The sequence below is a fragment of the Oncorhynchus kisutch genome, linkage group LG24 (assembly GCF_002021735.2).
Source record: "Oncorhynchus kisutch isolate 150728-3 linkage group LG24, Okis_V2, whole genome shotgun sequence".
In the NCBI taxonomy this organism is placed as follows: domain Eukaryota; kingdom Metazoa; phylum Chordata; class Actinopteri; order Salmoniformes; family Salmonidae; genus Oncorhynchus; species Oncorhynchus kisutch.
In genome coordinates, this window is record NC_034197.2 from 692,525 (window position 1) to 716,934 (window position 24,410).

The following is a 24,410-nucleotide window of genomic DNA, read 5'->3' on the forward strand; positions in this document are numbered from 1 at the left end:
AGATCAGAGTCAAAAGGTACAGAACGGCAGGCAGGCTCAGGGCAGGCAGAGGTCAGCAATCCAGATCAGAGTCAAAAGGTACAGAACGGCAGGCAGGCTTAGGGTCAAGGCAGGTAGAATGGATAACGGGGAAGATGGGCGACAGCTGTAGAGGGGTGGAGACAAGCACAAACACGGGAGTGACAAAGATGTTAAAAAGAAAGACAAAAGCTAGCCAGACTAATTACAAGCCAAACTAAAAAGGTGAATCTTCACTTTGTGTGTAAAAAGGTCCCTGATATGGCGTGGTACGGCAAATGAGGACGATAAAGATGAGTTTGCGGAGGTACTGGATCAGTTTGATGCATATTGTTCACCTAAGAAGAACGAGACATATGAACGGTCTGTGTTTTGCTGTCGTATTCAACAGCAAGGTGAAAAGTTCGACGTCTTTCTTACTGATTTGAAAATGACCTATGCTTCGAGATCAGATTGTGTTTGGTATAAATGACTCCAGAGTTAGAGAAAGATGGCTGCGGGGAAAGGGAGTTACATTTGGACACTGCAGTAAAAATATGTCAGGCGAATGAGCTGGGATAACGGCATATTAGGCATATTTAGCTCCACACCAGCAAGTACTGATATGGAGGTGGAAAGAGCAGCAGTGGATTTTGTAGAGAAGGACACAAGGGGGTGCTATGAGCAAAGGAGCCCCAAGCAATATGACTTTCATCAAAGGATTCACAAGCAACATGATTGTATCAGGTGTGGCACCAGACCAGGAAGTGTACTGGTTTGGGAAATTTTGCTACAAGTGCAAGGGAAAAAATCATTTTGGAAAAATGTGTTTTGCAGAGGGCAAGTATTGGAGACAAAATGTTCACATCATTGAAATGGAGGAGAATGAACAAACTGATTTGTTTGTGTACACTGTGGATTGCATGGAGGACGGGCAAGAACCATCACAGGTCCATACTGTAGCTAGTGACCACTGGGTTGTACCACTAGTGGTCAATGGTACAACTTTGACCTTAAAGCTTGATACAGGAGCTAAAGCCAACCTAATGAATATGAGGGATTTTCATGAGTTAAAGCACAAATGGCCAAGCAACTGAGACTAAAGGTTTGTGTCGGCTAACTGTAAAGGGGAAACAAGAAGCCACACACTTATGTTTGTGATTGTACCAGAGGAGCATGATTCTCTTTTGGGGGATAAAGCATGTGGGTCGTTGGGACTGGCTAAGAGAGTGTACACCATTAATGACTGACTGGCTGCACAGGGTTCAACGGGTGACAAGTAATCAAAATGGTGAGGAGATTGCCCAAAGATATTCTGATGTGTTCACAGGATTCGGAGCCTCTCATTCACTCTATTACCCTCACAGAGAATAGCCAAGTCAGTGTTTCATGCACCACGCAGAGTACCGGTGCCACTACTGAAGGATCTAAAGAAGGAGTTGGTAAGAATGGTGAAACTCGATGTGCTCGTGAAAACAGAGGAGCCGACAGACTGGGTCAATTCAATGTTGTGTGTTCGGAAAAGGAATGGAGATCTGAGAGTCTGTATGGACCCCAAGGACCTTAATAAATGTATCAAAAGGGAGACTGTTCAGATTCCTAAGAGGGAAGGGATATTGTGGGAAATGGCTGGCGCATATTATTTCTCCAGTTTGGATGCTTCAAATGGATTCTGGCAGATGAGGTTGGATGCAGCACCAAGCCTTGTACAGTCAATAACCCCTTTGGAAGACATTCCTTTAAGAGGTCACCTTTTGGCATAATTTCTGCCCCTGAATTCACAAGGCCATGGATAGTGTCATTGAGGGGTTAGAGGGAGTGTATGTGGATGATTTTGGGGTCTGGGGGTCCACTATTCAGGAACACAATGAACGGTTGGAAAAGACTCTGCAGAAGCATGGTTTGAAGCTACATCGGGCTAAATGTCAGTTCTGTGTGAAGGAAAGCACAAAGGGTGTGCAGCCTGATCATGCAAAGGTCAAAGCGATGAAGGAGATGGCTAATCCCACACATAGGAAAGGCATTCAGCGTGTTTTGGGTATTGGTCAATTATTTGGGGAAGTTTGTACCAAATCTGTCAGCTAAAACAGTGAATTTAAGGACACTCCTCCAGGACAAGATATAGTTATTGTAGAACAGAGAACATGAGAGTGGAACAATATAAAGAACATTTTGGCTGAAGAGGCAGTACTAACTTTTTTTTAACCTGACAGGCCTACTAAGGTGTCCACGGACGCCTCTAAAGATGGCTTTGGAGCAGTGCTGCTTCAGGAGCATCAAGGTGTGTGGAAGCCTGTGGCTTACGAACCCGTTCTTTGACTGATGCTGCGAAGGAGGAGTCTATGGAGGAGGTTGCCTTGCATGTGGATATGGTCATAGAGTCACTTCCTGTTTCTGAGCAGCAACTAAGGAGAATAGCTGAGCGATCACAACAGATCCCATTCTTTGCAAGGTAATCCATAATCTGGAAAATGGCTGGCAAAAAGGCTCTTGTAAGCAATACTTCCCACTATGCGCAGAGCTGTCAGGGGTCAATGGTGTGCTGTTGAAGAATAACAGAATGGTGATACCTACTTCAATGCGTAGGGAGACGCTAGAGAGAGTCCCTTTACTGGCCAAATATAAATTATGACATTGAGCAAATGTTGGGAAATTGTGACATGCCTTAAATTTAATTATCGACAGCCCAATGAGCCCATGGTTATGGGAGAGGTACCCACCACAGCCTGGGAGAAGGTTGGAGTCGACTTGTTTCACTGCAATGGTAAGGACTGTTTGTTGACTATCGACTACTTGTCAAAGTACCCTGAAATTCCACTCTTGTCCAGCACAACAGCAAAGACTGTCATTTTGCACTTTTTGCATGGGATTCCCCTAGTGGTGGTTTCTGATAATGCACCTGATATTGCACCTAGGTTTAAGGTGTTTGCAGAGCATTATGAGTTCAGACATATAACCTGTAGTCTGCTATATCCTAAAAGTAATGGAAAGGCTGAAAAGGGTGTTTAAATCATGAAGAGAGACTTTAAAAAAGGCAGCACACAGTGGGACTGATCCATACTTGGCTTTGTCTTAAAGAGCAGCGCCCTTGGAATCTGGCCGGTCACCTGCTGAAGTCTTCAAAATGGGACGCAAGTTGCGTTCCAGGTTGCCTAGTTTCTACATGAATGACTGCCCTTTATGCTATGACAAAACTGCTAGAGTGTTGTTATCGTTGCAGCTCAGGATGTGGTTCGAATTCGGGGTCCAGATTCATGGGATAGAAAGGCTATGGTATTGGAGGTTGCACCTCGGTCATATACAGTCAGGGCAGAAGATGGGGCTGTGTATCGGCGCAGTAGACAAAATCTTTTGAGAACACAGGAGAGGTTTGAGGACACCAGCATACTGCCACTGGACACACAGGAAAAAGAAACGAGAACAAGTGGGGATGTGACAGAAGGTACTGGGACAGAAGCTTTGGACACAGTGCCTCAAACCCTGCGCAGGTCTGAGAGGGCCAGCAGGCCTCCAGAAAAGATTGAATATTTAGTGGTGATGTTTAATGGACCAAACACTGACTCATTGAGTTGTTGTGTTTTGTTTTGATATGTTCATGATTGACTATTTGAAAACAGAGATGAATTGATATTTGTGAATTGACATTGCTTGTTGATGAAATGTGTACATTTGTATAAAAAATAATATATATTAAAAAAAGGAAGATGTATTGATGGGGTTCTGAGTGATGGTTTACCACACTCTTTTATGACACCTGTGGTATATGTGTGGCAATGGCGGAATAACATTAAAACTCGTTAACTATGATCGATGGTGTTAGTTGTCCTTGCTCGCTATGACAAAGTAATTTACAAAGAATAAAATCAAACTATTTAAAATTAGGCCTATATAGAGGCTTCAGAAATCATTCATAGGCAATTGTTTATGGTATAAAAGGGTCACAAAAAGGCATGTGCCACTGTCATATTTGTCAAATCACCAGAAGGACATTTTATATCATTCATATGACTTTGCTTAGGCCTTATACATGATTTGTGAAAGACGTAGCATATGTAGTGCTTATGAAGACTATGTGAATGCTCTATAAACCCTTTATAAATTGTTGTTTGTTTGAAATGACAGGAGGCCCTACATTTGATACTACAAATAAGGTCTGTCCAAAGAAACTATTTAAAACATAAAAATCGATTGTCTGGCCCAGAATGAGAATTACTCAGCATATGTTCTAAGTAACTTTTACCTAAAGGACCAAACCTACCGTAATTAGAATTGAGTAAATAAATGCACATATAAATAGATAAAATGTTTCCCCACATAATTAAATAGATGAGCAAGGAAATAAACAAATACTGACTACAATGAATAAATTCTCTACATATCTGTATGTATTTAATTTAATCTGTATGTAGTTGATTTTCTTAATTTATATACTGATTAATTTATTTCCTCCAATATGATGAGGGGGTGTCAATCAAAAGTCTGTGGGTGGTATCTCGCACACCATTGGTTGATCAATATCACAGCATTTTGCGCGACTGATATGTCACCACCTATGTGTACCTGTGCACCCTGGTACCTTGCAACTCCTCTTTGCTTCCGCCATAATCATCCAGTGGGCTGTGGCATCCAGGCGCACATCAGGGACTGGCATTGGAGCAGCGGGCCCTTTTCTCCTCTTCTCCTCATACCAGCAATTGTGGAACTGGGGCGATCTTTCTTGCGCTCCAGACTCTTTCCACTTTTGCATAGGCCTTCAGCGATGTATGACTTGAAGGTAAGCATTTGTTCCTTCTTTATCATGCCAGTGCCTTCACAATCTCTTCGGTAGAGCAGCCAGGTGGTCACAATGATCCTATCCAGGAAGTGGAACAACAGCCGGTGGTGCCACTTCTTTGATCTGATTTTGTTCCGGTACAGTGCAATCAGTAAGTCAAGCAGATCCACCCCACCCATATACAGCAGGGCAGGGCACTTTGGTGATCAAATTTCGCTTGCGATTCCACCTGTCAACCTGACTGGGTGGGCTCCAGTGTAATCACTCAGAAGGGTCACTGAGCGGTTATCGTACCACTTCACAATGTGGAAGGTGGTTTCTTCAACCATGGCCATCTTCTGTTGAAAAGATCCACGTGCTGCTCTCTTCAGCTCAGCATCGTACATGAAGTTGACGCCTGGTAGTCTGTTGCCACGAACAGTACCAGTGCAGTGAATTCCCTGCTGAACCAGAGTGAACACAAGAGGGACACTCATAAACCAGTTGTTGAAGAAGAGGTTGTAGTTCTCTTGCTTGGGTATAGGCTGGGCCAGGGAGTACAACGTTGCCACTTGCTCCCACATCTGTTAGCTCAGGGGGTTGTACAACTCTCCCTGTGTAGTTTTCTAAGTTGTGCGGGACACCATCAGAGCCAGCCAAGATGAGTATCTTGTAGCCCCATTTCTTTGGTTTTGATGGCAGGTATTGCTTCAATCTATTTCTTCCCTTGAATGGGGCCATCCGCTCATCAACAGCCAGCTTCTCACCCATTGGGATTGATGTCAGTTTTGAGGTTAGATGAGTGACCAGTGGTCGGATCTTGTGGAGTGGATCCTCATTTTCCTCCTGTCTCTCTTCATTGTTACTGAAGAGCAGGGATTTTTTGATGGCCTCCCATCTATTCAGTATCATGGTGTCAGCTACTTGAGACACTCGGCAGGATATGTTCCAAAACATGCGGGTGCCTGGTAAACCACTCCTGGCCAACGTCTCTGTCCCGAAGCAAGAACCAACTAGCCTTTGCTAAGCCCATCTCCCGGCTAGCTGAAGAGGTCCATCAGCCACTCATTGGGCTACAATACCTATTTTGCATATTGGCCTGGATCCCCGCCGACCCATCACGACTGGACTACTGACATAATTCGCCCGAGGGGGTTTTTCAACTGGCTTCTCCGTCGCGATGTCTCCTGAATGCCCATCTGCTAGCCTGCTAGCCGTGGCCCGCTAGCTGTCTAGAGCATATCGGACTGTTAGCTTAAGAGGCCCATCAGACAAGTTCTTTGGCCACTATACCTATTTTGCCAATTGGCCTGGACCCTTTTACCACACGGAGCCCTGCTGATCCACGACGACTGGTATGCCGATGTAACAGCACGAGGGGGCTACAACAGACTTCTTCCGTCGCGACGTCCCTCTAAGGCCCTTCTGCTAGCATGCTAGCCCCGGCCCGCTAGCTGCCTGAATCGCCTCGTCTCCGGGCTGCCTGAGCCACTCACTGGACCCCTATGATCACTCGGCTACGCATGCCTCTCCCTAATGTCAATATGCCTTGTCCATTGCTGTTTTGGTTAGTAACTATTGCCTTATTTCACTGTAGAGCATCTAGCCCTGCTCAATACGCCTTAGTTAACCCTTTAGTTCCACCTCCCACACATGCGGTGACCTCGCCTCAGTCACACACTCCATGTGCATCTCCCAGCAATTAAATGGGTATTTAACAACGTTTCGGCATCACTGTGCCTTCCTCAGGGTAATGTCATGAATACTTGAACCAGGTTATGTAGACACACAGTGCAATTAGTGTAACCATTGACAGTAGTGAGGGGTGTGTCATAATGATTAACTTCTTAAGGTATAAGGGGCAGCATTCTCACTTTTGGATAAATAGCATGCCCAATTTCAACTTCCTGCTACTCATGCCAAGAATATAAGATATGCATATTATTAAAACCCCGAGGACTAACCATTCAGAATGATTTATTTTGAAGTTGCTGTCTGTTCAATGAGTTCTCATGGGGAGACGATATATCTTAGGCACTTGTTTGCAGTTCCTACCGCTTCCACTGGATGTCAACAGTCTTTGGAATTTGGTTGAGGTTATTCCTTTGTGCAATGAAGAAGTACGGCCATCCTGGAAAAGGGTAACGCTGTTGAGAGTTGGCCAAGACTTGAAAAGTAGCATTAGTTTCCTCTCATCCTCTATTGAAAACAGATAGACCCGTCTTCAATTTGATTAACGTTTAAAAATACCAAAAGTAGTATTACAAAAGTATTTTGAAATGTTTTGGCAAAGTTTACAGGTAACTTTTGTTTCTTTTTTAAATTAGTAATTTTATTTTTAAAAATTTTACCCCGTTTTCTCCCCAATTTCGTGGTATCCAATTGTTTAGTAGTTACTGTCTTGTCTCATCGCTACAACTCCCGTACGGGCTCGGGAGAGACGAAGGTTGAAAGTTATGCGTCCTCCGATACATAACCCAACCAAGCCGGACTGCTTTTTAACACAGCACGCATCCAACCCGGAAGCCGGCTGCACCAATGTGTCGGAGGAAAACCGTGCACCTGGCGACCTGGTTAGCGTGCACTGCGCCCGGCCCGCCACAGGAGTCGCTAGTGCACGATGAGACAAGGATATCCCTAAACAATTGGGGAGAAAAGGGGTAAAATTAAAAACAAAAAAAAACGTTTAAAAAACGTTATAATAACTGTTATCTTATGTTTCCCTGAGTCGTGGCTGAACGACAACATTAATAACATACAGCTGGCAGGTTATACACTATCGGCAGGATAGAACAGCAGCCTCTGGTAGGACACAGGGCGGGAGCCTATGCATATTTGTAAACAACAGCTGGTGCACGATATCTAAGGAAGTCTCAAGGTTTTGCTCGCCTGAGGTAGAGTATCTCATGATAAGCTGTATACCACACTATATACCTCAGAGAGTTTATCTGTATTTTTCGTAGCTGTCTACATACCAATGCTGGCACTAAAACAACACTCAATGACCTGTATACTGCTCTAAGCAAACAGGAATACGCTCATCCAGAGGTGGAGCTCCTAGTGGCCCGGGGGCTTTAATGCAGGGAAACTTAAATCAGTTTTATCTAATTTCTATCAGCATGTTAAATGTGCAACCAGAGGAAGAAAAATAACTCTAGACCACCTTTACTACACACACAGAGACGCATACAAAGCTCTCCCTCGCCCTCCATTTGGCAAATCTGACCATAAGTCTATCCTCCTGATTCCTGTTTACAACCAAAAATTAAAGCAGGAAGCACCAGTGACTCGGTCTCTAAAAACAAGTGGTCAGATGAAGCAGATGCTAACCTACGTGATTGTTTTTCACTCATGTCTGAGTCTGTAGCACAGACGGGAACATGTTCCGGAATTCTTCCGATGGCATTGAGGACACCACATCAGTCACTCAGTAAGTGGGACTAAACACTTCCCTCTGCAACTGGCTCCACCCCCAGGTGGTAAGGGTAGGTAACAACACATCTGCCACACTGATCCTCAACACGGGGCCCCTCAGGGGTGCGTGCTCAGTCCCCTCCAGTACTCCCTGTTCACTCATGACTGCACGGCCAGGCATGACTCCAACACCATCATTAAGTTTGTTGATGGCACATCAGTGCCGACAACGATGAGACAGCCTATAGGGAGGTCAGAAACCTGACCATGTGGTGCAAGGACAACAACCTCTCCCTCAACCTGATCAAGACAAAGGAATTGATTGTGCACTACTGGAAAAGGAGGACCGAGGACAACAGCCGGTGCACTATATCTAAGGAAGTCTCAACTTGAAGCTTTCAAGTGGAGCAGGTAGAGAGCTTCAAGTTCCTTGGCGTCCACATCACCAACAAACTAACATGGTCCAAGCACACCAAGACAGTCATGAAGAGAGCACGACAAAACCTATTCCTCCTCAGGAGACAGAAAAGATTTGGCATGGGTCCTCAGATCCTCAAAAGGTTCTACACCTGCACCATCGAGAGCATCCTGACTGCTTGCATCACTGCCTGGTATGGCAACTGCTTGGCCTCCAACCGCAAGGCACTTCAGAAGGTAGTATGTACGGCCCAGTACATCACTGGACCTCTATACCAGGCGGTGTCAGAGGAAGGCCCTAAAAATGGTCAAAGACTCCAGCCACCCTAGTCATAGACTGTTCTCTCTGCTACCGCACAGCAAGCGATACCGGAGCGCCAAGTCTACATCCAAGAGGCTTCTTAACAGCTTCTACCCCCAAGCCATAAGACTACTGAACATCTAAATGGCTACCCAGACTATTTGCATTGCCCCCCCCTCTACGTTGCTGCTACTCTCTGTTATTATCTATGCATAGTCACTTTAATAACTCTACATGCATGTACATATTACCTCGACACCAGTGCCCCCACACTTCGACTCTGTACTGGCACCCCCTGTATATAGCCCCACTATTGTTATTTATTTCTGCTCTTTAATTTGTTATTCTTATCTTTTTTTGAGGGGGAATGGGTATTTTCTTAACTGCATTGTTGGTTTAGGGCTAGTAAATAAGCATTTCATTGTAAGGTCTACACCGGTTGTATTTGATGCATGTGACAAATACAATTTGATTTGCTGTGATACACCAGCAATTTCTGCCTTCAAACATTTGAGTAGGCTAGACTCAGAATAGGCCTACTGTAATGCCATGTCAGATATGTGGGTTTATTGCACCTAGCTGAACTTTTTTAGCTTAAACTTTTCTTCATATTTCTATTTCTCATTTTAGCCATTAGGAAGACGCCCTTATCCAGAGCGATTTACAGTAGTGAATGCATACATTTTCATACTATTTTGTACTGGTGTCCCGTGGGATCCATGTTGCGGTGATACTTAAACCCTTACTTCTACCTAGTTTTAACATGTATCCTTTGTCCTGCACATTGTGTTTAAGCCACCATTTTTAGACAGGTGTACATTATTAAAAGATGCATTGTGATCTGACTGTGATCAGATCATATAGGTGTAAATGGACAAGATCAGGACGAAAGACACATGTTAGAGGCAATGTATACAGGGCCTAAATACATTTTTGTCACAATGTTTTGTGATGTGTTCTAATGTGGCTTTGCTTAGTGGCTCAAACATCCTGCAATAAATGTTGTTAAATTGGTAATAATAATGTTTTGCTTAAACTTTTAAAAAGTACTTAGTGGACGAAATGTGTCATTACACTGTGCATGTTGTAAAAATAAATGTGATGTGTTATAATGTGGCTCTACTTCGTGGCTCAAACATGTGTTTTACGGATGACGTAATCCAAAAGTAACTGAAAATAATCTGATTACATTACTGAGCAAAAAATTGCCCTCACTCAGTAACAGCCTGCTTACTGCCTGATTGTTAGCAGCAGCAGATCACAGTGAAAATATATACGCAATGGCGGCCGTGGTGCACTTTAGAAGTAGCCGAAAAACCAGCAACCCACTAGAATCGCCTGTGACAAATTTTCAAAGCAGACCAATTTCACTGAAAACCGAGGTCATGGCAACCTGGTGTAAGTGTGATTTCTCCCCTTCTCAGCTGTCTACATCTTCCTGGTTTCCACCAATCAGAATGCACGAATGCACATTTGGACACTGACCCCTCCCACTCCAGGTCAGAGTGGCTATCGTTTTCGGCAGATAAAGATGCAAGTTGTCTGTGTGATGAGTGTTTACTGGAGGAAACGGTGGAGTTTCCTCCACAAGCATTTCGCTACACTCGCATTAACATCTGCTAACCATGTGTATGTGACAAATAAAATTTGATTTGATTTGAGTATGTGTTAATATCAATGTGGATAGGGGAGTGCTCCTTCTGCTGTCTCCTGAAGTACGTGGTCAGCTCCTTCATTTTGTTGACGTTGAGGGAGAGGTTATTTTCCTGCCACCACCAGGGACCTCACCTCCTCCCTGTAGGCTGTCTTGTCATTGTTGGTAATCAGGTCTACTATTGTTGTGTCATCTGCAAACGTGGCCACGCAGTCATGGGTGAACAGGGAGTACAGGAGGGGGCTGAGCACGCACCCTTGTGGGGCCCCAATGTTGAGGATCAGCGTAGTGGAGGTATTGTTTCCTACCTTCACCACCTGGGGGCAGCTTGTCTGGAAGTCCAGGACCCAGTTGCACATGGTGAGGTTCAGACCCAGGGCCTCAAGCTTAATGATGAGTTTGGAGGGTACAGTTGTGTGGAAGGCTGAGCTGTGGTCAATGAACAGCATTCTTACATAGGTATTCCTCTTGTCCAGATGGGATAGGGCAGTGTGCAGTGCGATGGCATCGTCTGCGGATATATTGGGGCGATATGCAAATTGAAGTGGGTGTCGGTGGAGGCGATATGATCCTTAACTCGCCTCTCAAAGCACTTCATGATGACAGAAGTGAGTGCTACGGGGCGATAGCCATTTAGTTACCTTTGCTTTCTTGGGTACAGGAACAATGGTGGATATCTTGAAGGAAGTGGGGACAGCAGACTGGGATAGGGAGAGATTGAATATGTCTGTAAACACTCCAGCCAGCTGGTCTGCGTATGCTCTGAGGACGCGGCTAGGGATGCCGTCTGTGCTGGCAGCCTTGCGAGAGTTAACACGCTTAAATGTCTTACTCAAGTCGGCCACAGAGAACAAGAGCCCACAGTCCTTGGGAGCGGGCCGTGTCGGTGGCACTGTGTTAACCTCAAAGCGGGCGAAGGTATTTAGCTTGCCCGAGAGCAAGATGTCGGTGTCCGCGACGTGGCTGGTTTTCCCTTTGTAATCTGTGATTATCTGTAAACCCTGCCTGTCTCGTGTCTGAGCCGTTATACTGTCACTCCACTTTATCTCTGTACTGACATTGGCTTGTTTGATTGACTTACAGAGGGAATAACTACACTGTTGGTATTCAACCATATTCCCAGTCACCTTGCCATGGTTAATTGTGGTGGTTTGCACTTTCAGTTTTGCACAAATGATGCCATCTATCTATGGTTTGCGGTTTGGGTAGGTTGTAATAGTAACAGTGGGAACAACATCCCCTATACACTTCCTGATCAACTCAGTCACCGTGCCCGTGTATACGTCAATGTTATTCTCAGAGGCAACCCAGAACATATCCGGAACATATCCCAGTCCGCGTGATCAAAACAATCTTTTAGCATGAATTCCAATTGGTCACACCAGTATTGAATAGACCTTAGCATGGGTACTTTTTGTTTGAGTTTCTGCCTATAGGATGGAAGGAGTAGAATGGAGTCGTAGTCTGATTTGCCGAAAGGAGGGCCTTGTAGCCATCCCGGAAGGGGGAGTAACAATGGCCCAGAGTTTTTGAAGCTGAATACTACAGGCAATGTGTTGATAGAACTTCGGTAGCGTTTTTTCTCAAATTTGCTACAATAAAATGCGGCCTCAGGATATGTGGTTTCCAGTTTGCACAAAGTCCAGCGTAATTCCTTGATGGCTGTCGTGGTATCGGCTTGAGGAGGAATATACACAGCTGTGACTATAACCGAAGAGAATTCTCATGGGAGATAATACGGTTGGCATTTGATTGTGAAGTATTCTAGGTCGGGTGAACAAAAGGACTTGAGTTCCTGTTTATGTTATCACAATCACACCGTGAGTAGTTAATCATGAAACATACACCCTCTGCCATTCTTCTTCCTGGAGAGTTCTTTATTCCTGTCTGTGCGATGTACTGAGAACCCAGCTGGCTGTATGGAGAGAGCCATGACTCCGTGAAACAGAGTATGTTTCAGTCCCTGATGTCTATCTGGAAGGAGATCCGCCCCTGAGCTCGTCTACTTTATTGTCCAGGGACTGAACATTAGTGAGAATACTTTATACGCACTTTACCTCTGTGTTTTCATGGTTTGTGCTACTCTTAAACCATGGCGAGAGATTCTAGATGTTTAGCGCATGCGCAATAAGATTTATGACTGTGGCACCAGACATATCAGATCAGATAAGATATCCACCAGTCCTGAGAGAGAGGGATACAAAATATTGCCTGTAAGTAATTAGTTCTCTCTCGAGCGAGATGCTTATACATATACTGCTGTAAATGTGTATGCTGTTATTTGAAAATCCATTCATTCCTGTGTAGATATTCCTATTGCATCTATTTGTTCTTACCTGAAAGATTTCTGTGTGTGTGTGTTTGAATACTAAATCAAATTGTATTGGTCATATCCACGTGTTTAGCAGATGTTATTGCGGTGTAGCGAAATGCTTGTGTTTCTAGCGCCAACAGTGCAGTAATATCTAAAAATGTCCCAACATATACCCAAAACATACAAATCTAAGTAAGGAATGGAATTAAGAATATATACATTTATGGTCGCGCAATGTCAGAGCGGCATAGACTATAGTAGTATACTATAGTGTGTGGTGGTGATGAAAATAAGTCCTGGACTAAGAAGCATCTGTACTGTTCTTTCCGGACAGTCTATAGCGAGTCAGAACCAATTATATCACATTAAGTATTAGCGGGTGAAGGCATTCACAGCCGAACGCTCCAAACGGCTCTAGCTAGGCATTTTTACAACAGGTAAGGCTGTACCAGTGGAGGCTCCTCATAGGAGGAAGGGGCCATACTCAGTGAATTTCAGAAAAATCTAAATAGTGAAACAGAAAAACATATCCTTTTTAGATAAAACTATACTAAATATATTCACTTCACCAAATAATTGATTTAAATACCCACTTTGGCACTAAAGGTCTACAGCAACCTCAACAGCACTCTGTTGGTGTAGCCGGAGGACATCTTGCTTCCATCCTCCTCTGGGTACATTGACTTCAATACAAAACCTATGAGGCTCATGGTTCTCACCCCCTTCCATAGACTTACATAGTAATTATGACAACTTCCAGAGGACATCCTCCAACCTATCAGAGCTCTTGGTGCATGAAACAACATCTTTCCCACCTAATCAAAGGATCATAGAAAGAATCTAGAACTGAAACCATAAGCTACAGCTAGCTAGCACTGCATAAAATGTGGTGAGTATTTGACTCCAAGAAAGAGACAATAGCTGAAGGAGTAGCAAGTGTAGGAAGAGAGAGAGAGAGAGCTATAGTTAGTTTTTCCCCCTTCACTTACTTAGCTAGCGAATGCCGCTAGCTAGCTAGTTTAGCCTACTCAAACACCCGCCTCAAACAGAGAGGAGTGCTATGCTAGCTAGCAGGCTATGGCTACCCAACACTGGAACGCCTCCAAGTCAAGGTAAGCTTTTGGTATTGTATTTTTTTTGTACCACTGGGGCACTGTACTGCATGATTATAGCGGGTTTACTTGCCCGTTAGTTCTAGTAGCTATGTTGACTATGATGTCAACTAATTTGGTGACAACGATGTAGGCTGTGTGTAGAGGTTATGACATGAGGTTTGGCTTGGAAAGGTCTTTACAGCGAGAAAAGTGATGATGCTGTTTGTATGTGGTATGTGGCTGCTATGAAAGTGAACTGTGTTTGCGCGTGATCATGGGTGTATTTCTTCTGTCGATTCTGTTGAAAAACTTTTCTTAAAATGGAAGCAAAATGAAAGGAGATAAACATACCTGCATTTGTCCAATACAAACTGTCATTTGCAACTGTTGGACTCATGATTACACCCTATACTGTTTTTCTAGCACAGACTGGAATATGTTCCGGGGTTCATCAAATGGCATTGCGGAGTATACCACCTCAGTCATCGGTTTCATCAATAAGTGCATTGATGACGTCGTCCCCACGTGACCGTACGTACATATCCCAACCAGAAGCCATGGATTACAGGCAACATACTCATAGAGCTAAAGGCTAGAGCTGCCGCTTTCAAGGAGTGAAACACTAATCCGGACGCTTATAAGAAATCCCGGTATGCCCTCAGACGAACCATCAAACAAGCAAAGTGCCAACACAGGATTAAGATTGAATCCTACTACACGCTCGTCAGAGGTGGCAGGGCTTGAAAACTATTAAAGGACTACAAGTACAACATGAACCTGCACCTCCAGAGCTGGAGCAACCATCTGGGTCCTTGACTCCAAAAATTAGAGCAATCCCTTGAGCCTCAATCTGAAACACTGGAGCAACCACTTTCTTCTTCCACTCCAGAAAAAGTGAAAAGGGTATCAAAACGTTACAAGAAAATTCTCCAATTGGAAATGCAACTAAAATAATCACAACTGAAAAGCAACAAATTACGAAAGGGCATGCAATCCAAGTGAAAAATACGAGGGAAAAAGAAAATGTTTTTAGTGAGGAAAACACAGGTCATTGCATTTCTCAGTAGAGATGAAAATAGTCACCTTCTCTCAGGGAAGAAAGACACTGTCACGCAAAAGGTGGTTCAGAGGCACATGCTCATGAAATCTCTAAAATAACTCCATGCAGAGTACAATTCAGAGGTGGATGGGACAATCTCGCTGTCATACAGACCGTTTTTACGACTGCGGCCATTTTACATTACAGAGCCGAAGAAAAAATATTTGCTAAAAGAAAAATACAATTGCTGCTACTAATAATAGTTCATAGGATCATCATTGTTATTGCTGAAGAAATCAGATTTAACCAATATTTGTGGGCCGTAGTGATATGTCATTCAGGGTAACAAATATTGTCATACAGTAGAACACCAGTATTTTATTGTATTTTAATACAACTTTGTTTTGTTGACTCAGAGAGACAAAAACAAATCTCAAAGGATGAAGTGAACGATATTTTCATAGATTTTAGCATTTTATTCAGCGTAAGGCAGGAAGTTTTGTAAAAAAAAACATCAACAAATTTTGAGATGTAGCTGTGACACATCAAATATGTGGTATAGGTGATACCCCAATGAACATTAAAAAAAAGCCTTTTAGGTAATTGGAATTGCAGTTTAATTTTTTTTTGCTACTTTGAAAGTTTCTTCAAGTGCAGTCGCAAAATCCATCAAGCACTATGATAAAACTGGCTCTCATGAGGACCGCCACAGGAAAGGAAGACCCAGAGTTACCTCTGTTGCAGAGGATCAGTTCATTAGAGTTAACTGCACCTCAGATAGCAGCCCAAATAAATGCTTCAGAGTTCAAGTAACAGACACATCTCAACATCAACTTTTCAGAGGAGACTGCGTGAATCAGGTCTTCGTGGTCAAATTGCTGCAAAGAAACCACTACTAAAGGACACCAATAAGAAGAAGAGACTTGCTTGGGCCACGAGCAATGGACATTAGACCAGTGGAAATCTGTCCTTCGGTCTGATTAGTCCAAATTTGAGATTTTTGGTTGAGAGAATGCCAAGAGTGTGCAAAGCTGTCATGAAGGCAAAGGGAACTTTGAAGAATCTCAAATATAAAATATATTTTGATTTGTTTAACACTGTTTTGGTTACTGGGTCAAAGAAGTATAAGGTTTTCAAAGTTCTTGAAATTTTCCGCATTGACTGGCCTTCATGTCTCAAAGTAATGATGGACTGTCATTTCTCTTTGCTTATTTGAGCTGTTCTTGCCATAATATGGACTTGGTATTTTACCAAATAGGCCATCTTCTGTATACCCACCCCTACATTGTCACAACACAACTGATTGGCTCAAACGCACTAAGAAGGAAAGAAATTCCACAAATTAACTTTTAAAGAACACCTGTTAATTGAAATGCATTCCAGGAGACTACCTTCATGAAGCTGGTTGAGAGAATGCCAAGAGTGTGCAAAGCTGTCATCAAGGCAAAGGGTGGATACTTTGAAGAATCTCATAAAATATATTTTGACCGTACGTACATATCCCAACCAGAAGCCATGGATTACAGGCAACATACGCATAGAGCATTGTTTAACACTTTTTTGGTTACAAAATGATTCCATGTGTTATTTCATAGCTGTGATGTCTTCTCTATTATTCTACAATGTAGAAAATAGTAAAAATAAAGAAAACCCCTGGAATGAGTAGGTGTGTCCAAACATTTGATTGCTCCTGTTTGTAAATACAGTGTTATTCATTTTTTTATACATTTGCAAAAAAAAATAACCTGTTTTTGCTTTCTCATTATGGGATATTTATTGTGTAGATTGCTAGGTTTAAAAAAAAAAAATAGAGATTAAGGCCATTACGCTACAAAATGGGGAAAAGGTCAGGTCTGAATACTTTCTGAAGGCACTGTATACTGCAGCTATTAAAGTAATTCTAAGTGTATATTGTGTAATAAGCTGTTAGTAGCCCATGTGCCCCACCCTAATAATTTGGTCCCTTTTCCTCTCATAACTTAGCCTACTGTTCTGACTTGGTGGTGCACATGTAGCCTGTTCCAGAGAAAAATCATCATTGAATATTGTAAGAGCTTTTATTGTCTGTTTATATGCCCCCTTTATTTATCATACGGTTATGACTTGGTGTACAGGGAGAACACTGTAAGAATGGCCCATGTTCTGAATTATGTCGCTGTGCATTTCAAAAGTGCTGAACAAATAAATAATTATATTGACTACATCCGTCCAAGCATATGCTCATGAATGTCTTAATTGAAATGACAGATTGCCTCTTATCCTCTCTTCATCCATTTATTCCATAGTTTGTACTAATCAATTGTCAGTAGAAACCACATATGTTTAAGCAAGTCAGCCATATTAGCTATGTTTTTTAAAAGGCAGTAAATGAGGCTGAATTAACTGTTTTTCTGCCTGACAAGGCTCCGCTGATAGCCAGGTGTAGCAGTAATGGGCATGCGGTTGGGATTCTGCTGTTGGGACAGCTATATGTAGTAGAGGTCGACAGATTATGATTTTTCAACGCCGATACCGATTATTGGAGGACCAAAAAAGCCGATACCGATTAATCAGCTGATTTTTAAAAATATTTTTTATTTGTAATAATGACAATTACAACAATACTGAATTAACACTTATTTTAACTTAATATAAAAGATCAATAAAATCTATTTAGCCTCAAATAAATAATGAAACATGTTCAATTTGGTTTAAATAATGCTAAAACAAATTGTTGGAGAAGAAAGTAATATGTGCCATGTAAAAATATGTGCCATGTAAAAAAGCTAACGTTTAAGTTCCTTGCTCAGAACATGAGAACATATGAAAGTTGATGGTTCCTTTTAACATGAGACTTCAATATTCCAAGGTAAGTGTAATGGTTTTCTTCTGGGGAAAGAGAGGCGGACCAAAATGCAGCGTGGTTAGTTTTGTGCATCTTTAATAAAGATGAAAGTACAACAATCTACAAAACAAGAAACGTGAAAAAAACAAAACAGTCCTATCTGGTGCCACAAACACAAAGACAGGAACAATCACCCACAAAACCCAACACAAAACAGGCTACCTAAATATGGTTCCCAATCAGAGACAATGACTAACACCTGCCTCTGATTGAGAACCATATCAGGCCAAACATAGAAATAGACAAACCAGACACACAACATAGAATGCCCACCCAGCTCACGTCCTGACCAACACTAAAACAAGGAAAACACACACGAACGATGGTCAGAACGTGACAGTGAGAGGTTTCAGGTTGTAGTTAATATAGTATTTATAGGACTATTTCTCTCTATACCATTTGTATTTCATATACCTTTGACTATTGGATGTTCTTATAGGCACTATAGTATTGCCAGTGTAACAGTATAGCTTCTGTCCCCCTCCTCGCCCCTACCTGGGCTCGAACCAGGAACACATCGACAACAGCCACACTCGAAGCATCGATACCCATCGCTCCACAAAAGCCGCAGCCCTTGCAGCGCAAGGGGAATAACTACTCCAAATCTAAAAGCGAGTGACGTTTGAAACAATATTAGCGCACACCCAGCTAACTAGCTAGCCATTTCACAATGGTTACATCGATAGGCTTAAAGTCATAAACAGCGCTGTGCTTGCGAAGAGCTGCTGGCAAAACGCACGAAAGTGCTGTTTGAATGAAAGATTACGGGCCTCCTGCTGCTCAGTCAGACTGTTCTATCAAATCACTTCATTATAACATAATAACACACAGAAATACGAGCCTTTGGTCATTAATATGATCGAATCCGGAAACTATCATTTCGAAAACAAAACGTTTATTATTTCAGGGAAATACGGAACCGTTCTGTATTTTATCTAACGGGTGGCATCCCTAAGTCTAAATATTATTGTTACATTGCACAACCTTCAATGTATGTTCCCAAGAAAGCTAAGGTAACTGAGCTAAACGACTACCGCCCCCGTAGCACTCACTTCCGTCATCATGAAGTGCTTTGAGAGACTAGTCAAGGACCATATCACCTCCACCCTACCTGACACCCTAGACCCACTCCAATTTGCTTACCGCCCAAATAGGTCCACAGACGATGCAATCTCAACCACACTGCACACTGCCCTAACCCATCTGGACAAGAGGAATACCTATGTGAGAATGCTGTTCATCGACTACAGCTCGGCATTTAACACCATAGTACCCTCCAAGCTCGTCATCAAGCTCGAGACCCTGGGTCTCGACCCCGCCCTGTGCAACTGGGTACTGGACTTCCTGACGGGCCGCCCCCAGGTGGTGAGGGTAGGCAACAACATCTCCACCCCGCTGATCCTCAACACTGGGGCCCCACAAGGGTGCGTTCTGAGCCCTCTCCTGTACTCCCTGTTCACCCACGACTGCGTGGCCACGCACGCCTCCAACTCAATCATCAAGTTTGCGGACGACACAACAGTGGTAGGCTTGATTACCAACAACGACGAGACGGCCTACAGGGAGGAGGTGAGGGCCCTCGGAGTGTGGTGTCAGGAAAATAACCTCACACTCAACGTCAACAAGACTAAGGAGATGATTGTGGACTTCAGGAAACAGCAGAGGGAACACCTCCCTATCCACATCGATGGAACAGTAGTGGAGAGGGTAGCAGGTTTTAAGTTCCTCGGCATACACATCACAGACAAACTGAATTGGTCCACCCACACAGACAGCATCGTGAAGAAGGCGCAGCAGCGCCTCTTCAACCTCAGGAGGCTGAAGAAATTCGGCTTGTCACCAAAAGCACTCACAAACTTCTACAGATGCACAATCGAGAGCATCCTGGCGAGCTGTATCACCGCCTGGTACGGCAACTGCTCCGCCCACAACCGTAAGGCTCTCCAGAGGGTAGTGAGGTCTGCACAACGCATCACCGGGGACAAACTACCTGCCCTCCAGGACACCTACACCACCCGATGTTACAGGAAGGCCATAAAGATCATCAAGGACAACAACCACCCGAGCCACTGCCTGTTCACCCCGCTATCATCCAGAAGGCGAGGTCAGTACAGGTGCATCAAAGCTGGGACCGAGAGACTGAAAAACAGCTTCTACCTCAAGGCCATCAGACTGTTAAACAGCCACCACTAACATTGAGTGGCTGCTGCCGCCAACACACTGACACAACTCCAGCCACTTTAATAATGGGAATTGATGGGAAATGATGTAAAATATATCACTAGACACTTTAAACAATGCTACCTAATATAATGTTTACATACCCTACATTATTCATCTCATATGTATACGTATATACTGTACTCTATATCATCTTTATGTAATACATGTATCACTAGCCACTTTAACTATGCCACTTTGTTTACATACTCATCTCATATGTATATACTGTACTCGATACCATCTACTGTATCTTGCCAATGCCGCTTTGTACCATCACTCATTCATATCTGTATGTACATATTCTTTATCCCCTTATACACACACAAGTGTAAGACAGTAGTTTTGGAATTGTTAGTTAGATTACTTGTTGGTTATTACTGCATTGTCGGAACTAGAAGCAGAAGCATTTCGCTACACTCGCATTAACATCTGCTAACCATGTGTATGTGACAAATAAGATTTGATTTGATTTATTTACGTAAAATTCTGGCAAATTAGTTCGCAATGAGCCAGGCAGCCCAAACTTGCATATACCCTGACTCTGCGTGCAATGAACACAAGAGAAATGACACAATTTCACCTGGTTAATATTGCCTGCTAAACTGGATTAGTAGTTATAACTAGTGATTATGATTGATTGATTTTTATAAGATAAGTTTAATGCTAGCTAGCAATTTACCTTGGCTTCTACTGCATTCGCGTAACAGGCAGGCTACTCGTGGAGTGCAATGGTTAGAGCGTTGGACTAGTTAACTCTGCGGTTGCAAGATTGGAATCCCCGAGCTGACAAGGTGAAAATCTGTCGTTCTGCCCCTGAACAAGGCAGTTAACCCACAGTTCTTAGGCTGTCATTGAAAATAAGAATTAACTGACTTGCCCCTAGTTAAATAAAGGGTATAAAACAAATATTAAAAAATTTAAAAACTGTTAAAATGATATGGGGTTAGGCTGTACATTACAATATGAATGTTCAATATGCACAAGTCTGAATAGTGAGGTGAGTCAAAGTCATGCAATATGAGCTATGACGCTAATGTGTAAACTCTTCACAGCTGTGTTCTGTGGGTGTCACTGCAAAGGCCGATACCCCATTTCATTGATCCACAATCCATAGGTAAGGCTGTACCATGATAAAGTTGATAAAAATGCCTTTAACTAGCCAGCTATCTTGAAACAGCTGGGGCAAGCTAGCTAACGTTGTTTTACCAACAGAGTTTACTTTAGCTAACTAAGTGGACTCTCGTTACATTTCTAGAAAATAACTGGCTATATAATTGGTAGCTACTAGTAGTTACTGGCAATTTGAACAGTTTTTGTCACACTACTTTGTTCCCCTGCTGGGTTTATTCATGCTTTTGTGACTGAAAGTTGACAAGAAAATGGCAAGAAAATGGCCCAAAAGTGACTGCAAATAGGCTGTTTTCATATAATTTCACTGATTAGGGGGCTTGTGCACATTGACATTAGTGTTTCATTAACTAAGTTACTAAGCTAATTCTTACTTATGTTTTTGTTGCATGTCAAGTATGGTGGCATTGCTGACAGGCTAGCATGCTGATAGTCCAGGGCCCCATATTCCCCTGATATTAGGATACATTATGCCTTCACTGAGATGCTTTGTGAATATGGTCCCTGGAAGAACACTGTTACACAGCAGTCCTTACACCACAGGTCCCTAGTGCAGGGGTAGGCAACCCTCTTCCCAAAATATTATTGTATGATATTGAACAGATATTAATTTGCTCCGTTTGTGGGGGTGTGGCTTGAAGCAATGAGTTATGTATTTAAGGTCCCTTTTGAACCCACAACCCAACCCCTCCCCGTTTCTCAACTAGTTGTTCAGTACAGCACCGTTTCAGTTCCATTTAGCGTTCTAGTACGTTTTCATGTACTGAAAGCAGCCCTGACCAACTGGGCTAATTGATCAGTTCAGTGACAGTCCTTGGACTGTTCTGTCTCTGTAGCTCCTGAATAGAGATGGATAGAGGTAGTGAGTGCAATAAAGAGAGAGAACCCAGGGCCTCTAGCCTAGTATCATGCAATATAAAACAATAATATCATAACTTACTGACAGAGTGCTCTATGTTCCTGCTGGTAGCAAGCCTCAACTTGGATGCAGCGAAATGTCCAGCCTTGTAGTATGGTTGCATCCATCTCCACCAGGCTCAAAGAAATCAGATGACAAACCTGCAGAGATTAACAAGAAAATGGCTTTAGGATTTATGTATCAGTATGTCAAATTCACATTCCTGTCTGTAAATAACAATAGATCTAGGTAAAAGTATGCATGCCATTGTGTTGATAACAGCTATGACAAATTACAGTACATGGCATACATGTGAATTTATAACTTGCTAAGATATTATTTATTTTATGACGCCATGTCTCATCCCACTAACAATTGCTAAACCAAACAGTAAATTCCACTATTGTGGTTATCCGTATTGTGGCTAGCTTCACATAGGTGATTTATTCCATCATGACAACATGCTCCTCCTTACTTGACTGCAGTTTAGTTCATTATCTAGCTAGCTAGCGAAGTGTAAAACTGAGGTAGATTACCATGCTTTTATGGACAACTGGACATTCCTCTCCCCCATCCCGGTAGACTCCTTCTTGCCTTCTCTCGTATCTTGGTCTTCTTCTAGGTTGAAAACTATACGACTGTAGTCCTGTGCCTTATTGTCAAAGGCAACCCACGTGTAACACAGACCTGGTACAGTGATCCAAAACTGTTCACCTGTTTCTACGTCAAGCAAGGAAAATGTGCCGTGAGTTTTTATTGTGCACGTGCAGCAAAGCAACAAAATGTTAATTAATTATATATTATTGTGAAACATGACCAAAAAGCTTTGGACACTTTGTCATACCGAACGCAGCCCAGGCAAATGCAATTGATCAACGCGCTGTGGAATTGATCAACCAATGGTGTGTTAGACACCACCCACATACCTTTGCTTGACACCCCCTCATTATCATATTGGAGGAAGAAATACACAAGTCGGGAGTTGATATATATGAATAAAATAAAAGTGGGATTCATTATTTAAATATTAATATATTTGTATGCAATCATTCATCCGGCTATGCATTTATGTATACATTTATATGGATGTATTAATGTATGTATCTATTTGTGTGAATTTATTAATGAATTTAATTCTAATTACGGCAGTTCTGGTCCTCCATAATCTAGGTGTACTGTACAATGTAACAAAATGGGTTAGCTAGCTACAATGTGTCGTGATCGTCTGTGTGGCTCTGTCGTGTGGTCGGTATTGGTTTTCGACATTTCTCTTCGACCAATTTTCACGGAGTATTTTTTTTAAATAACTGACAACCAATATAACCAATAGTAACGAAAATGATTCGTGATGGTTATGGAGAGGAGAGAATTCGACCAATTATATTACAGAGTGGGAGGGACTATGGATAGGGATATTCCTTTGCGTTGTTTGTCATTCCTCCCAGTTCGATCGGCAACGGGAGCGGAGAGGAAAGTTGAGAGCCCGAAGGCAGCAGCCCCTACCACCGCCGGCCCAGGTTACCATCTAGAACCGGGAAACACACTAGAGAGCCACCGCCGGCAAAAGCCATAACCAACCAGAAAACATGAGCAGCGAGGCCGAGACACAACCGCCGGAGCCTGCTGTCGTCGACGCGGAGAGCCCATCCAGCCCGGCGGCAGCCGCCGTTTCCGCGGGGGATAAGAAGGTCATCGGTAAGCAAGCTGGCCAGGTGATCCATTCAATGCAAATGTGGGTTTATTGGCACGGTAACGTTACTCACAAAACGCTTACTAATTTACCTACAATTGGATTAGCTATTAGCTATAAACTATGTTCGTTAGCTAGTTCACATCGTCAGCTGATTACTAAAACGGGTAACATTAGTTACCTAACTAGCTGCCTAAATCTAGGTAATATTATTGGCTAACTAGTTAGATAGCAAACGCTAAATGGTGTTCCGTTTCCTTAGTTTCTAGCATGATGGCTAGTTTGAAACAGTTTAACGTTAGATATCGTTGAAAGTTCGTCTCAACTGTAACGGTACATTGGCAAATTTCAAATGTCAGTAGGTCTACAACAGTTTTCTACCTTTTTTTATTTATTTCACCTTTACCTAGCCTCACTGGTAACGCATCCTCAGTCTGACCACACACCTGACCTGTGAGACAAGGTTAGAGCTTTGCAAACGTTAATTAATACTGAAATGCATGTGGTTTGGCACATGTTGTAATTGTAACCGTTAGACGGACCTTGTCCGCAGTCTCCTGCATCTAGCAGTGATTTAGCCAGCAGCTAACCTTAATTAATACTG

The 24,410-nt window shown here is 42.8% G+C and overlaps 1 protein-coding gene and 1 long non-coding RNA gene across 6 annotated transcripts in view; one reads left to right on the forward strand and one right to left on the reverse strand.

Moving 5' to 3' along the window:
* The window catches only part of LOC109883412 (uncharacterized), a 25,415-nt gene continuing 1,005 nt past the window's right edge, over positions 1–24,410 (reverse strand). For both annotated transcript variants that reach the window (XR_004205295.1, XR_002254167.2), the window contains exons 2-4: positions 22,653–22,836; positions 22,159–22,277; positions 1–145 (exon numbers count right to left, since the gene is read on the reverse strand). This is a non-coding gene — a long non-coding RNA (uncharacterized LOC109883412). The remainder of the gene's footprint in view (positions 146–22,158; positions 22,278–22,652; positions 22,837–24,410) is intronic.
* The window catches only part of LOC109883411 (Y-box-binding protein 1-like), a 9,907-nt gene continuing 9,020 nt past the window's right edge, over positions 23,524–24,410 (forward strand). The window contains exon 1 of one of the 4 annotated variants that reach the window (XM_020475452.2): positions 23,524–23,811. In XM_020475452.2, coding sequence (XP_020331041.1) covers positions 23,703–23,811 — 109 coding nt within the window. In that variant the 5' untranslated portion in view covers positions 23,524–23,702. The remainder of the gene's footprint in view (positions 23,812–24,410) is intronic. The other 3 variants (XM_020475451.2, XM_020475449.2, XM_020475450.2) reach the window with 3 other exon arrangements.